This window comes from Myotis yumanensis, unplaced genomic scaffold (assembly GCF_028538775.1).
Source record: "Myotis yumanensis isolate MYYU_CA2020_CCGP unplaced genomic scaffold, mMyoYum1.0.hap1 SCAF_1, whole genome shotgun sequence".
Taxonomy (NCBI): domain Eukaryota; kingdom Metazoa; phylum Chordata; class Mammalia; order Chiroptera; family Vespertilionidae; genus Myotis; species Myotis yumanensis.
The window spans coordinates 195,843,361-195,860,559 of record NW_027223752.1 but is presented as its reverse complement, the minus strand read 5'-3'; the positions used below and the strand labels follow the sequence as shown (position 1 = coordinate 195,860,559).

At 43.3% G+C, this 17,199-nt stretch overlaps 1 protein-coding gene across 1 annotated transcript in view; it reads left to right on the top strand.

The window, feature by feature from the left end:
- Positions 1-512: 512 nt before the first annotated feature.
- Positions 513-17,199, top strand: part of MOB1B (MOB kinase activator 1B) — a 46,655-nt gene continuing 29,968 nt past the window's right edge. The window contains exon 1 of the mRNA XM_070395325.1: positions 513-772. Within this exon, the coding sequence (XP_070251426.1) occupies positions 759-772 (14 nt within the window). The 5' untranslated portion in view covers positions 513-758. The remainder of the gene's footprint in view (positions 773-17,199) is intronic.

The following is a 17,199-nucleotide window of genomic DNA, read 5'->3' as shown; positions in this document are numbered from 1 at the left end:
CCCATAAAACAACAGGGACCTTGAAACCCCAGTTAGATCCTTTCCTCTCTTTTGGCAGAACCACACGCAAACCATTCCACCCAGATGAAAGTTCCTCCCGATTTTATGTAGCAGTAGATAGGCTCCATAACCTTCCATCATCGTTTGCTGGCAGTCACTGTGGGCAAAATTCTGATGGCGATTCCATCCCTCATAGCAGGAGCCCGACATGCCGGAGTTGAAGCCCCTGCCTTCCGGAAGGATGACACGCACCTGAGCGTCTCGGAACCCTCCGCCACCACCCAACACCCCGGCGGACGGGCCTCGATGCGCCCGCGCGGCCTGAGCGTCCTCGCGGCGGCGCGGCACAGGCGTCCGGAACCGGAGCGCCCAGGGCCGCCGTCCGTGGGCCGGAGTGGGCGCGCGTCGCTCTCGCGAGACTTCGCGGGGTGGGGGCAGCTGGGGGCCGGCGAGGAGGAGGCGAGGGGTGGCACTGCGGCAGCCGCGGTGGCTGTTGTCAGGAGCAGGCGAGCGCCCTTTCCCCGCCTCCCTTTCCTTCCCCTCCCATTGAGCGCCCCTGGCCGAGCGCTCCACACTTCCGCCCCCTCTGCGTGCCACCGGGACTAGCGTAGCCGAGCAAGTTGCGGCCGAGGAACCGCCGGCGCTGCCCCGCTCCGCCTCTCCTCGCCTTCCTCTCCTTGCCTCTTCCTCCCGGGCCGACGCCGCCGCCGCGCCCGAGGCCTCGCGACCACCGACCCGCAGCCCTCGCCGCGGCCGACATGAGCTTCTTGTTGTGAGTAGCTAGGCCCTGCGCGCCGGCTTTGTTCAGGCGACCTGGGCCGCCGCCCCCGCCCGCCTGGGCCCGCCTGGGCCCGCGGCCCCCACCCGCCTGGCCCCGCGCTGCTCGGCTCGGGCGCTCCCCCCGCGCGGGGCTCCGGAAACCTGCCGCCGCCTCCCCGGCCCTCCCTGAGCACGCGGGGGACCCCCCGGGACCCCGAGTCCCGACACACCCGGTGCCCGCGTTCGCATTCCTCCATCACCCCGACCTCGCCCTCTGGGGTTTGTTTATTTGCACGCTCCGGAGAAATACCTCCCACTCTCCGCGTGACCCACATCCGACGCGTGCCGTCGCCTGTTTCAGTCTCCTCCGGCCCATGGCTTTTTTCCTGGGTCCCAAGCACAGAAGATAGAGCGAGCCGCACGCCTCACCTCCCCCCACCCCCATCCCCCGTCACCCCGGGACCCTTTAAACTTCCCTCTTAGGTTTTTAGGAAGTTGGGGCGTCAAGTCCTGTGGATGTGAACACACTTAACGAGGCTGTTTACAGGTCAGGACGCCCGGGTGACAGCCTGATGGATGGATGGAGCTTTGGGGTCTGGAGCGGCTCCTTGCTTCAAGTCACATGCTTTCCTGGGGAATATGGGCTTTATCTTTTCCGACAACCACCAGCTAGGGCTTGGGTGGCGTGCCCTAGGTTGATGAGGTCCCCTGGGGACTTGTTTTGCAAGTCATTTGTAAATGACAACTTAGTTTAGTACTGGCTGTCTTTTCCCTCATCTTACTACAAGACGTGTTGGGGGGGCGGGGGGTGGGTAGGAAGATGGGATGGCCGGAGAGTGACAAGCCTCACGTCCCCGGAAAACAGGACCTTCCTTGCACCCTGCAGAAGGCTTCCTTGTGATTCATCCATGTTTAATCTGTGGTTAGAAAGCTAATAAAAGCCCGGAGGTTGAAACCCACCCCATCCACTCCTTCATTGTTGTGGAGAAAATATCATTGAATGAGAATTTTCTGTTCTGATGCTCTTTCCCCACCTTACATAATTTTTAGTCATCACCTTGGCACTTGAGTCCTGAGAACTTAACCCTTATTTTCACATGCTCATATCTAGAATATTAATTCTTTTTAGAGTGTTTAAGCAAAATTGAGAGATCACAAAAGACAAACCTGCGGACATTCTAAATGCATAGGGGGCCTGGCTTTCAGTCATCTAACACATTGGAGGTTGTGAAGCCTTTATTTAGTCTCATCCTAGAAGTTGAGTTTTTCAGATTCATGGTGATAGATGAGAGGACTGGGTGACTTCAGTCTTTGTTTTCTTTTATTTTTTTAAAAATATATATTTATTGATTTTCTACAGAGAGGAAGGGGGAGGGATAGAGAGCTAGAAACATCGATGAGGGAGAAACATCGATCAGCTGCCTCCTGCACACTCCCTACTGGGTATGTGCCTGCAACCAAGGTACATGCCCTTGCCTGGAATTGAACCTGGGACCCTTGAGTCCCCAGGCCGGCGCTCTGTCCACTAAGCCAAACCAGCTAGGGTCAGTCTTTGTTTTCTATTTTAGTTTGAGTCAACATATCCAGGCATCTCAGCTTGAAACTTCTCATCTTGAGTTTGTTTGCATTGCTGATGTTTCATTTCTTCAAGAACATTACTAGATGATGTCTAGTAATGTAAACATCATCTACATTACTGTATCTTCAAAATAGTAATGTAGATGATGTCCATGACTGCTGCTGATGAGCTTGTGTCTCTTTGAACTCAGCTCAATTGGTTGAAGCAGGGAAGAACTATATTTAGCAGAAATTTGGGGATGGACAAAGTTTTGGTGGTATTTTGTGAATACAAATAAAATATTTTTTACATGGTTCAGTATTTATTAGCTATAGAAATTCAGTGGATAAGTTCATTTCTCCTGAAGCATATTAGCTACCAAACAAAAATCTTGCCATTTTATATATATATATATATATATATATATATATATATAAAATATATAATATATATAACATCTACACTAATAAAAGAGAAACATGGTAATTAGCGTACGACCGCTACCTTTCCCATTGGCTAATCAGCATATCCTTATGCAAATTAACTGTCAGCCACGATGGCGGCTGGCAGCCATGCACTGAAGCGAACAGGGAGGCTTGCTTGCTCTAGTGACTGCGGACTCCAACGTTCCCCACCTCACTTGCTGGCCTCTCAGCTGCAGCTCTAAGCAACTATGTTGCAAATATAGAAGCTAAACAAAACCCTAGAAACCTGCATTAGTCAGCCCGGCTTCAGCCAGCCAGACCGCAACATTGTATCAAATACAGAAGGTAAAGGCCAGAAACCTGCATTCAGCAGCGAGATCTCAGAGCTAAAGCTGGCCCAGAATTAAAAAAAAAAACAAAGGAAAAAAAGGAGCGGTTGGGAGCTTCAGTCAACCCACCAGCCTGAAAACAGCCCTCAGCCCCTCACCCAGACTGGCCAGGCACCCCAGTGGGGACCCCCACCCTGATCCAGGACACCCTTCAGGGCAAACCAGCTGGCCCCCACCCATGCACCAGGCCTCTATTCTATATAGTAAAAGGGTAATATGCCTCCCAGCACCGGGATCAGTGGAGCAACGAGGCTCCTGGCACCGGGATCAGCGTGACAGGGGGCAGCGCCCAACCCCCTCTTCGCCCTGCGGCTCTGTGTGTGACAGGGGGCGGGGTCACAACCTCCCTATCTGCCCTGCTCTGTTCGTGACAGGGGAAGGCGCCCCAACCCCCTGATCAGCCCTGCTCTGTGCCTGATAGGGGGGAGCTCCCCAATCCCCTGATCGCCCTTCGGCTCTGTGTGTGACAGAGTGCGGTGTCCCAACACCCCCCCCCCCCCCGCCGGGCCCTGCTCTTTGTGTGACAGGGTAGAGCCATAACCTCTCCATCGACCCTGCCCTGAGTGTGACAGTGGCGGCACCCAACCTCCTGATCGGCCCTGCTCTGTGTGTGCCAGGGGGCGGTGCCCCCAACTCCCCTATGAGCCCTACTCTGTGCATGACAGGGGGGAGCTCCTCAACCCCCTGATGGACCCTGCTCTGTGTGTGACAGGGTACGGAGCCCCAACCCCCTGATTGGCCCTGCTCTGTGCGTGACAGGGGGTGGCGCTGCAACCTCCCCATCGACCCTGCCTTGAGTGTGACAGGGGGCGGCGCCCCAACTCCCCAATCGGCCCTGCTCTGAGCCTGACCAGGGGCTGCACCTAGGGATTGGGCCTGCCCTCTGCCACCCCGGAGCAGGCCTAAGCCAGCAGGTCGTTATCTCCCGAGGGGTCCCAGACTGTGAGAGGGCACAGGTCGGGTTGGGGGACCCCCCTTCCCCCCGAGTGCACAAATTTTTGTGCACCGGGCCTCTAGTATATATATAATACACACACACACACACACACACACACACACACACACTAGAGGGTTTGTACTGTTTGGGGTACAATTTTTCAGTCAGGTCGCATGTAACAGTTAATAGATTCTCAATATCTTTAGCCTGTGTGCTTAGCAATCCAAAAGAGTAATCCAACCTTTTTGGTTTTGGTTTTTGTCCACCATTACTTTTAAAATCTGAAGTAAAGACGTGGTAGATAAAAATTATTAGAACGTAAAGAAAAAAGTTTTGGTTATTTCATCTGTTTATTTGGTATGGTTTTCTGAATATTATTTCTATACCATCAGGTGAGCAAAGAAAATAAGAGTTGCAATTTAGGTGTTGAATAACAAATATTTTCTTCCAGTTCTCGGAAGCTTCCTTGTAAGGCGACTATATATGGATGGAGCTCAGGAAATAAGGGCAATGCGAGATAGTGTTAGAAAGGCAATGACTCATAACTCATGAGGGCTTTTAGATAGAAGGAAAGAATTTTAGTTAAAAAAACATCATTTAGCCTGGCTGGTTTGGCTCAGTGGTTGAGCACCGACCTATGAACTAGAAGGTTGTAGTTCAATTCCTGGTCAGGGCATATGCCCAGGTTGCGGGCTTGATCCCCAGTAGGAGGGTGTGCAGGAGACAGCCGAACAATGATTCTCTCTCATCATTGATGTTTCTATCTCTCCCTCTCTCTTCCTCTCTGAAATTAATAAAAATATATTTTAAAAAACACATCATTCTTATGCCAGGCACTGATGTATAGGCATTGGGTATCATTTGTGGACAAAGTGGATAAAATTCCTGCGTTAGCGGAGCTCACATTAAGCAACTCTGTAGTATGGTAGGAGGTCTTAAATGCCATGGAACAAAATAGAACAGGGTGAAGAGGTTTTTTTGGATAGGAAGGTGAGGTAGATTAGGTAATCCCCAGAGAGTGTCCAGATAATCTGCAGCAGTTACGCCTTTGTGTAGCTTTTGTACAAATGCTCAGAATAAATTTGCACTGCATATGTAGATCTGACTGGGACAAAGCTGTGGTTGTGCTGCAAATTGGCCTCCATGCACCTTCAGATTGAGCTAAACTCCCAGGTGGTGCCCAGGGGACCTTCACAGCAACCTAATTTAACTTTGTAGACTCAAATTTTTAAACACAGCTTCAGGACCTGCTGTGAGCTGTAAGCATTGTGCAAGAAGTGGGACTTCAGAGCTGATAGACAGTTTATAAATAGTCCTCTATAATAGATGTAATACAGTCAGAATATGTAGCAGTTTGATTTGGGCTGAGGGAAGGTTTCATGAACAAAGTGGTGGATATTTAATGGATGATATAACAAGTGTTCTCTAAAAGGGCAAGGGGAAACAGGAGATTTCAGTCAGAGGAAACATGGAGGCCTGAAATTGCCTGTGAATTCTCCATTTTCAGGTTTGTCCAAGAGGCTGTTGAATTTTGAAGCTAATTTTGGCCTAATTATTGTCCATGATAGAATTGAAACACAGTCTCTTGACTTAAGAGTTTTTCCTCTCCTGACATTTTAAGCATATAAAATTCAGGGAAATTTAGGATCAGAGTGAGTTCTTAACAGTCATTCAAAAAGGGTGTTGAGCCCTGACCAGTTTGGCTCAGTGGATAGAGCATCGGCCTGCGGACTGAAAGGTCCCAGGTTTGATTCCGGCCAAGGGCATGTTCCTTGCTTGCAGGCACATCCCCAGTAGGAGGTGTGCAAGAGGCAGCTGATCGATGTTTCTCTCTCTCTCTCTCTCTCTCTCTCTCTCTTCCTCTCTGTAAAAAATCAATAAAATATATTAAAAAAAGCCACACAACAAAAAAACAAAAAGGATGTTGAGTGTTCTCTGTGTTTCTAGCATTTTTAAATTGCACGTATCTTCTGACTGATGGAATTCCACAGAAACAAGTGACTTGGAACAGAGTTAAAACTAATACAGCTAACTTTAAAATGCTAGTCTGTAGGAAAGGTGGTTTAGGGATGAGAAGGAATATAAACCAGGTTTATTTCTGTGTAAGAAGAAACAAAGAGATAGATTGAGAAAGGAAATATTTATTGAACATTATGCTACAGAGCTTCCATTTGTCTTTTCAAAAGAATAGCAATATAGTAAAGGAGATCCAGGATTTTGTTGTGTTTGTCTCTTGTTTTTCTGTCTACCTGTCTCCTTTCCTACCCTCCCTCCCCCAGCATCTTTGTTTTATGGCAAATGATTTTAGTGCTTCAGCATCTTTACCTGTGAAAAAAAATGATAATAAAATAGCTAAGTACTATATGTCAGGTATAGCAGATGAAGAAACTGGCAAAGAGAGGTTAAATAATTTGCACAAAATTATGTAGCTAGTCAGTGGTATAGCTGCGACTTGAATCCTGGCAAACTAGATCTGGAGATCTTGCATCATACTGCCTTATCTGTAATTGATAAAATTATATAAAAAGGTGATATTCAGGTAGATCTTGTTTTTAGGAGAAATCTTATGTTACTAGGTATTAATATCTCAAATTGCTGGGATCGCTTTATAAGGGTCACCAAGAATATAATGGTGGAAGAGAAAATAGAAACCTTTAAATTTAAATAATACTTCTAAATTATTTTTTTACTTCTATTTTTAATGTAAAAATGATAAACATGTTGGAGAAATTATGAAATACTGATAAGAAAATGAAGAAAATAAAATCACTCATAATCACACCTTCAGGGATAACTGTTATTTGTGTTTTATGTCAATAGTTATAATTCTGCAACATCATTTTGAATGGCTGTCAACTAAGTATTACCTTAATGGTTTTGTTATCTGACAGCCTGGTTTAATATGTTATGCTCTTTTGGTGGGAGGAGTGGAAGTAAGTATGGTCATCTTTTCAGAACTAAAGTTTGGAGAATTGCAGACAGTTGGCTGGTCTTAGTTTACTCCTCCCATCTGATAAAAGATTGCTTTTGTTTTACATTATTGAGTGCAAAACAATTGCTCTGTGATTACTTTCATCTTTATTGCCTTTTTTTTCTTGATGTGGTTGCAGAGTTTTTGTACCTTTGGAGTTTCTGATACACGAAAGAACATGTAGACCTTCTCTTCAATTGTATATTAGAATTGAAGCAGAATAGCTATGAATTATTGCATGAAAAATGGTATCTGTTAATAATGTTAAATCCTATAGAAAACTTTTTTTTAACTCTCTTTCCCACATTTCTATATTTTTTCTGATATTCCTGTGTTTAGGACCATACCTCAGATGTTGGAGGATTAGAGATACTGAACGTAAAAGACTTCAGTAAATTGTAATTATGTGTGCAGCAATGATATCTAGTTCATTACCAATACTCAACAGTGTGATGATTGCTAGTAGCTGTTACTATTTTTTATAAACATTCGTCATTTCTGATTACTTAAGTCATAGCCAATTTCTGTGGGTTTATTATCATATGTATCAGTGCTACTTTGATTTTCTGAGGATTTTGAAGGAAAAAAAAAGACAAGCAGGAATTAGAAGATAAGCAAATATTATTTGGGTAATAGTTTACCTCATAGCCAAGTAGCCTTATTGTTACCATTATTTGTGATGAAAGATTGAATTTCTTACTGCTATTATTGTTTTTATCTTTCTGCCTAAGTCCTTTTGTTGTTTTCAAATTGAAAATTGATGAGAATAGTTCAATAGTTATATTGGGTATTAGAAAGAATATTTTTTGTGTGTTACTTTGTAGAAAGAGATAATGGTATAACTTAAGTACTTTCTTAGTATTCAGTGTAAATACAGAATAATTAAACAAAAGCAGGAGACATGAAGTCCTTAATAGCAACTTTTTTTTGGTTATCTTGCTGCCCAGATCATGTTTCAGACAGAGCTCCAGCGTGACCTTCCCACTCTAGAGAATTCTTCCTTTGCTAACACCCTGCAGCAAAGGAAGATTTAATTACTGAAATAGCTCTTTGTTTAAAAACTCGCTGTGAGTTTGATTTTTACTCCCAGATGCCCGATTTCAGTGTCCCTAATCTTACCCCACACTGCCAAAATATTCATCTGGCCTTCTTATTATCATTATTATTATTTTTAGTCTCACCCAAGGACACGTTTATTGATTTTAGAGAGAGAGGAGAGGGGAGAGAGACAAACATCGATCGGTTGCCTTCCGTCTGCGCCCTGACTGGGGATTGAATTAGAAGCCTAGGTATGTGCCCTGTCCGGGATCAAACCCTCAATTTTTTGGTGCACAGGACAATGCTCCAACCAACTGAGCCAATCTGCTAGGCTGGCTATCTTATTTTTAACTCTTAGGAATGGCACTTTTGAGTCAGTGAATAACAAACCAGTTTGTCAAAACTGATGTTTAGAAACAAGTAAGTTGTGGTCTCTGCCTTCAAGAATCTTAAAATTGGAGACTAGCATGTGACATGGATATGCTCCTCAATAATTGCTTTTAAATCATTAGTTTTAAGTCCGCTGGCTAATGAAAATTCACTATTATTATTTTTTAAATACATTTTTATTGATTTCAGAGAGGGAGAGAAAGATAGAAACATCAATGATGAGAGAGAATCATTGATTGGCTGCCTCCTGCACGCCTCCTCCTGGGGATGAAGCCCGCAACCTGGGCATGTGCCCTGACCGGAATTGAACCCAGGACCCTTTAGTCCGCAGGCTAGAATAATGCTAGAATATAATTTAAAAATTATTTGTCGAGGTTTCATCCACTGAGCCAAACCAGCTAGGGTGGTTCACATTATTGATGTCGCATTTTATACAAACTTCTTCCAGTGTAATTGTAAAATAGTTGTATTTGGTATTTATAAAAGTTTAAGGGAGGGGTCCTCAAACTACGGCCCGCGGGCCACATGCAAATACAAATATTGTATTTGTTCCCGTTTTGTTTTTTTACTTCAAAATAAGATATGTGCAGTGTGCATAGGAATTTGTTCATAGGTTTTTTTAAAACTATAGTCCGGCCCTCCAACAGTCTGAGGGACAGTGAACTGGCCCCCTGTTTAAAAAGTTTGAGGACCCCTGGTTTAAGGTGTACCTAGTATATTCTCATGTATTCAAAACGGCAAGAGGTTTGCAAATGTTTGTCTCAGTGTTTTCGGCACGGGCTGCTTCTGTTGGATGGATTTTGGGGGCTGCACTGCTTGGTTTTGGCACTGCTGCCACTATCCACTCTAGCTCTGCATTTTTTAATAAGGTAAGGAAGTGGCTGGTATCCTTTGTCCCACAGGTAGAGATTAAAGTGGCCTGGAGTGGTGGGCAAATCCCAAGGTATAGGGAGCCTCCATATTATCATTTCAGCCTCATAGGTGTCCTCTTGCCTTGTCCTCCCCCACAGAGCTCAGCCATTTTATTTGCATTTCTTTCAACATGTATTTCTCCCACATCTGCCTGCCTTTGTGAATGCGGTTCCTTTTATTCTGGCTGGACTGCCCTTCTTTTCCCCACCCTCATTTCTTAAGTGTTGGAGCCAACTCTTTCCCTGATCTGTACCCCCTTCCCGATTTGTTAGATACCATTTCAGTGTCCTCTGTAGTCCTTATTATAGCCCTCATAAAAAAATGCTGTTCTGGTCAGTTTTCAGGCCTTTCTTCCTCATCAGAGTGCATGACCTCTTTGAAGATGCACTAGTTTCAAAACTATTTTTAAGTTTCTACCACCTAGTATAGTGCCTAGTGTATATTACACACAACTTTTAAAAAACCATATCAATGACATCTTTAAGTGTTTTCACAATGGTAGGTGGAGGTATGAGTGATTCTCTTCATTCTGCTCTAATTTCCCCCTTCTGGGGAAATATGAATAGACGGTTCCTGTGCACAGAAAGGTTTGGGACACCTGTTTATTGGATTTCTATTTCACAGTTTTGTAGAGACCTTGTTTTACCCTTCTTTCAAGGATTGGCATATGCCTGGCACATGTAAATTATGTTCCGGTAGCAGTAAATGAGAATAACATTTCCCTCATCCCCACCACCGTTGCACTACTAAGAATAATAATCATGAGAGCTTCTTGGGCTTTTGTATTTATACCAAGTAAATCTTTTGGAAGATTCTCCCAAAGAATTTCTTTCCTTTGGCATAGAGTGCTTGCTTCCATTGCCATCAACCTTTTTTTCTCTTTTATTTTAAAAGAAAAAAATAGTATCTTTTATGTTAAAATTTAGAATGGAGCTCTAATAAATGAAATTTAAAAATTAACAGTTGTGTGAAAAGTAATGCTAGAATATAATTTAAAAATTCTTTGTCAATAAATGTGTTTACAGTTACAATACTAAGTTTTAAAATACTAATAACTTACTAGGAAAATATTACTTTCTCCAAGATGAGCACGGATTATAATCTGTAAAGGAGGACAAATTGAGATTTGTAACTCCAATCGAATTTCTTGTTTCTTAGTTATCTTTCTGATATTTTAATGCAGATATTAAACTGATAGATTAATGCAAATAATAAACATGTTTGGGAGGCATATGGCATACGTGGAGCTGTAAATATCTTATAGATTCCAGAGGTAGATTTAATTTTTACCTATTATTCTTACCAGATTTAGTGCTTTTCTCATGAAGTCTGTTAGAGAGCTATGCCAGGGGTTTTTCTTTCTGGATTATTTCAAGGTGGAGAATTTTTCCCAAAGAGTAAATAGTAGTATCCAACTGTTAGTGAATCTGAAGAATATGCCTTTATTATATCGTTATTGTTTTTGAGCATTTATAGGTCAAACTATTATAAGCATAAGTTATATGTTACGACAATTTCGAACATTCTTTTTAAAAATTTTATTTATTTTGTTAATCCTCACCCAAGGATATTTTTTCCCATTGATTTTTAAAAAAATTTTATTTTATTGTTTAAAGTATTACAAATAGTAGTATATATGTCTCCTTTTTTTCCCCATTGACCTTCCCCTGGCCTCCTCTACCCCCCCTCCCCCAATTGATATTTTAGAGAGAGTGCAAGGGAGGAGGGGAGAGAGGGAGAAAGAGAGAAAAAAACACCTATATGAGATAGACATCAATTGGTTGCTCCCTCATGGGTCCCCATTGGGGCGGTGGATGGAATCTGCAACCCAGGTATGTGCCCTTGACCGGGGATCGAACCTGAGACCCTTCCATACAAGAACCAATGCTCAAAACATTCTTTATCATTTTATCAGTAAACTAGAAGCCCATCGCACGAAGATTCGCGAAATAGGCCTTCCTTCCCCTGGCTGCCCGCACCGGTTTTCCTCTGGCATCCGGGACCCAGGCCTTTGGTCTGGCCGCAGTGGAGAAGCCAAGCCTCGAGGCTAGGCTTCTCCCCTCTGGCCGCAGCAGAGAAGCCAAGCCTCTTCAGTCTTCAGTCTTCACTCTTCACTCTGGCTGGAGCCACCTGTGTATGCAAATTAATCGTCATCTTTGTTGGGTTAATTTGCATAGTCACTCTGATTGGCTGGTGGGCGTAGCAGAGTGACACCAATTTGCATGTTTCTCTTTTATTAGTGTAGACTAGAGGCCTGGTACACAAAAATTTGTGCACTCGGCGGGGGGGGGGCGGGGTGTGAAGAGGGGGTCCCTCAGCCTGGCCTGTGCCCTCTCACAGTCTGGGACTCCTCAGGAGATAATGACCTGCTGGCTTAGGCCTGCTCCCGGGTGGCAGAGGGCAGGCCCAATCCCTAGGTGCAGCCCCTGGTTGGGCTTAGAGCAGGGCCGATGGGGGAGTTGGGGTGCTGCCCCCTGTCATGCACAGAGCAGGGCGGATCGGGAGGTTGCGATGCCACCCCTAGTCACACTCAGGGTAGGGCCGATTGGGGGGTTGGGGCACCGCCCCCTGTCACACTCAAGGCAGGGTCGATGGGGAGGTTGCGGCACCACCCCCTGTCATGCACAGAGCAGGGCCCATCAGGGGGGTTGGGGCTCCGTACCCTGTCACACACAGAGCAGGGCCGATCAGGGGGTTGAGGAGCTCCCCCCTGTCACGCACAGAGGGCTGATCAGGCGGTTGAGGAGCTCCCCCCTGTCACTCACAGAGCAGGGCCCATCAGGGGGTTGAGGAGCTTCCCCTGTCACGCACAGAGCAGGGCCTATCAGGGTGTTGGGGCGCCGCCACTGTCACACTCAGGGTAGGGCCGATGGAGAGGTTATGGCTCTACCCCGTCACACACAGAGCAGGGCCCGTGGGGGCGGGGAGGGGGTTGGGGCGCCACCCTCTATCACCCACAGAGCAGGGCTGATCAGGGTGTTGGGGTGCTGCACCCTGTCACACACAGAGCCGTAGGGCGATCAGGGGATTGGGGAGCTCCCCCCTATCAGGCACAGAGCAGGGCTGATCAGGGGGTTGGGGCGCCTTCCACTGTCATGAACAGAGCAGGGTGGATAGGGAGGTTGTGGCCCCGCCCCCTGTCACAGAGCCGCAGGGCGATCAGGGGGTTTGGGCGCTGCCCCCTGTCACGCTGATCCCGGTGCCGGGTGGCCTCGCGGCTCCGCTGATTCCGGTGCTGGGAGACACATTATTACCCTTTTACTATATAGAATAGAGGCCTGGTGCACGGGTGGGGGCCAGCTGGTTTGCCCTGAAGGGTGTCCTGGATCAGGGTGGGGGTCCCCACTGGGGTGCCTGGCCAGTCTGGGTGAGGGGCTGAGGGCCGTTTTCAGGCTGCCGGGTGACTGAAGCTCCCAACCGCTCCTTTTTTTCTTTTTCTTTTTTTTTATTCTGGGCCAGCTTTAGCTCTGAGGCCTTTGTTTACCTTCTGTATTTGATACAATGTTGCGGTCCGGCTGGCTGAAGCCCGACTGACTAACGCAGGTTTCTGGGGTTTTGTTTAGCTTCTATATTTGCAACATAGTTGCTTAGAGTTGCAGATGAGAGGCCGGCAAGTTAGGCGGGGAAGGTTAGAGTCCGTAGTCACTGGAGCACACAAACCTCCCTGTTCGCTTCAGTGCATGGCTGCTGGCAGCCATCTTGGCTGGCAGTTAATTTGCATATCGCCCTGATTAGCCAGTGGGAAGGGTAGCGGATGTACGGCTAATTACCATGTTTCTCTTTTATTAGATAGGATACTCTGTATAATTGTATGTGTGAGAAGTCCTGCTAGCCTTAAAGAATTCGTTCCTTTTTTTAAATGGCAGTTTTGATATTTACATTTCACTTAGTTAAAAGAAGAAATGGAGAAAATGGGAGGATTTTTGCATTTAGTTATATGAATTTTTTCTTCTTTTTTTCTCCTCTTTGATGCGTTTCACTCATTTGTGTTACTCTTTCTTAGTTTTATTTTATTTTTTATTTTTTATTTTTTTAAATATTTTATTGATTTTTTTACAGAGAAGAAGGGAGAGAGATAGATAGTTAGAAACATCGATGGGAGAGAAACATCGATCAGCTGCCTCCTGCACATCTCCCACTGGGGATGTGTCCACAACCAAGGTACATGCCCTTGACCAGAATCGAACCTGGGACCTTTCAGTCCTCAGGCCGACGCTCTATCCACTGAGCCAAACCGGTTTCGGCTACTCTTTCTTAGTTTTAAATTTCAGGTATTTGGGCCACGGCATGTAACTCCTCCTTAAATGGACTTTGAAAGTCTGGACTGTGAAACTCTGGATGTTCTATCTTCACTCCTACCACTCCTACTTCCACAGTATCCTACTTGTACTAATTCCTGAACCTTTTGTGAGATCTGTGGTGTAAACTGGCTTGCTTTAGGATTATGTTTCCTTAGTTATGTAAATTAAGTTATTTATTTATCTACTTTCTAATTTTAAAAATTTTGTTATTGTCTCCTCTTTCATTCTCTTTGTCCTTATGGGGTTATGATTTTTTTAAAAATTCACTTTATTGTCACCTTGAGTAGGGAGTGAAAGCTAATGTGTATTTTCAGCTTACCATCTTCAACCATCACTCTTCAAAATAGTCCTCTTACAAGTACTAATCTATTTTATTGCCTTTCTGTAAGCATCCACAATTGTCTCTGAGTGAAAAAAAAATTCTAACTTTGTTAAACTGCTTTATGTTTTGAGTTATCTTTGTTATTGTGATGTATTAGTTTGTAGTGAGTCTAAAAGTCATTTTCAATGAATAGTTCAATAACTTATTTTTTACAAGAAAATAGGTTAATCCAAATTTGAGCTAGAAGAAACTATCTTTTATTTATTATTATTATCGGTCTTCAGTGATGTTCCAGATTATTATGCTTCTGAAGTATGCTTTAGCAAATCTTATTTAAATCTTTAATGTCTTTGACCTTAATTAGTCCTTGGTAAAATTTATTTCTAAATCAGGAGTTATTTTTATTTTATTTTCAAGTAAACAAACTAGCTGCATTTGAAATTAGATTTAAAGGAGAAAATGATTAACTTTTACATTCATGTTTCTAATATTTTTCTCCAGTTTCAGTAAATAAAAGAAATAAGGGCTGTTCCCATTTTTCAGGACACTTTATCAGATTTTATCAGTATCAACGTGAGCTTCTTTATTTTCTTAAGAATATTAATTTAATTCATCTAATTTCTTACAAATGCCATGGTTTTGAACTTTAAGGTAAATTATTCTACAAATATGATCAAACCTTTCTGTTGGAGTTATTATTTAATAGAAAAAGAATAAACCATAGACTGTAATCTATAGATTTTTTTTCATTGCGTAAAAGTCCTATACTTATTCATCCTGAATGTCTGTGTAGTTTTATACAGAAGAGTACATCTATAGGTTTAGAAAATAAATGTGGAGCTCAAAGATTTTAGAAATGAATGTTGTCATGCTAGCCTGAGAGAAAGGAGTAGGGCAGGAGTTCTTTATCTGGGTTTATGAACAGGTTTTAGCACCTCCCTGAATTTCTGTATGCAAAATATGTTTCTTATTTCTCTAGAGAGAAGGTTTATACTGTCTTTCAGATTATCAGAGGCCCAAAATATATTAACAACTAGAGGCAAAAAGGTTAGTAAAGAAAAAATTATATAAATGTTTAAGAACAACATGGGAAGTATTTCCATATTATGTAGCTCAGAGATAAATCTTAGTAGGCTCAAGTTCATTGCTTTATTTTTATTTTATTATGATTTACAAACAGCGAATTGCTCAGATCTTAAGTATATTTTATTTAGTTTACACAAATGTATACACACTTGTATAACCCACACTCCTTTCAAGACTCAGAACTTTTTCATCACTCCAGAAGGTACTATAGCTTTTTACAGTAAAACTAAAGGCCATTCTTTGTGGGTCTTTGATATAAGTACACACTTCCACTTCACATAGTTCTAGAAATTTCATTAGCTATGAGTAGCTCAGCTTTTATTGAAGAGGAACAAATAGTCTGTTATTGCCTACTGTTTGCACTTGCTGCCAATTTTTACTCAGACAACACAACTTTTTTAACTATGATGGTCCTTTACTGTAGGAATGACACGTAGAACCTCAGCTCCAAGGTCCTTAAAGAAATTAGCTCATGTCAATTATTATAGTTATTCCTGTTCTCACTTATCCACAGTGATGAATCAATATCTGACATAAAATATGAGTAAAAGAGTTTAAACTTTCCTAAACATAGTAGTTCAAGGAATAACAACTTAAAGATCAACAGTTATCAGTTGCTGTATTACAGAGTAACTTCTGGAAAAATACCTACATGAATAAGACTTGCAGTACCTGCTTCTAAATTGTGCATGGTAGTAGTGGGATCAGACAAGTTAACACAATTCGCATCGTTTGGTGAATACAGTAATAAAAGACTGCATAGAGCACTGCAGTACCTGGAAGAAGGCATGGTTAATTATATAATGGATGGTCAAGAACAGTTTTTCTGTGATGGTACCTAAATAGGTTTATGTGCAGATATTGAGAGAATCAGTTATATCAGGCTATAACTTCTAATTTTTCATTTTAGTACCTTTAATGAGCCTTCAGATCCAGATTTGGGGGCCTTCCTTGATAAAATAAATTAAAAAATTATGAATACAAAATTAGGTAGCAAAATAATATTGAGATTGAGAAAACACTATTTGAAAATTTAATAAAGCATACAAAAACAATGACTGCCACAAAATATAGGAAAATAACATTTTTATTAGTTAACTGCCTGATATGATATTCCTTAATATTTATTTACATTTTTTGGATGCATACTTTTGACAACTTATTATGTCAATACTAGTGGCTGGTGCATGGATTTGTGCACATTGAAAGGAAATTAATTAGAAAAAATATTTTAATATTGCTATTTGCCCTTTATAATAGAAGTGTCAATCAAATTCACTATCGACAATGACAGATCGAAATGCATGCCTGCGATTGGCGCCAGTGAGAGCTTTATATGTAAAGCACATGCGCGAGTCAACTTAGCCTTTTATATATATATAGGATAAACTTGCTTAATTAGACCTGCTTTCTGATTCAGCTAAACTTTTTCCAGCCCAACTTCTCTTTCAGGTAATTGTCAGCAACACAACAGTGAATATCAACACGAAGCAGATTATCATTGTAGATCACGCAGGGAGCAAAGGGTAAAATATTTAACTGCAGCAGTGTTTGACTATATTCTGCACAGTGAGAAAATCTGAAGTCATTTTCAAGGTCCACCATTTCTTACATCTTTTCAGTCAGGGCAAGTTTCTAAACTTTCTAAATCCCCGTTTTCCTGCTAATGAAAAGAAAATAGGATTCCACCAAGTCTATCTAGGACTTCTCCAGGACTTCTGTGAGGATCAAATGAGATGAGGCACGGGAAAGTGCTTCACAGACATTTGGTTAAAGTGTAAAACATTTGCACCTGGCTATAAAGCAAGTCATGTTCCTGGGCTGAAGAAACTGCAAGGAGGCTAGCTGTTAGGGAGAGGAAGCCGGGCGTTGCTACGTGATGTCATTACCTGGCACCCACAGCCATTGTTTCCGGGCTGCGCTGGGCTGTGGGCCGCATTTTGCGTCATGAGGTCTCAGCAGTGTCGGCTGTGATTTGGTGGGCTGTTGCTCTGGGGTGGTGGTGGGGCCTGTGTCCCACTTGGGGGAAGCCAAGTGTTGCTTTGTCAGCGCTAGGTCTGCACTGCCGTTTCTCTGTAAATGGCCAGTGTGCATCATGGCAGCTCCTGCAT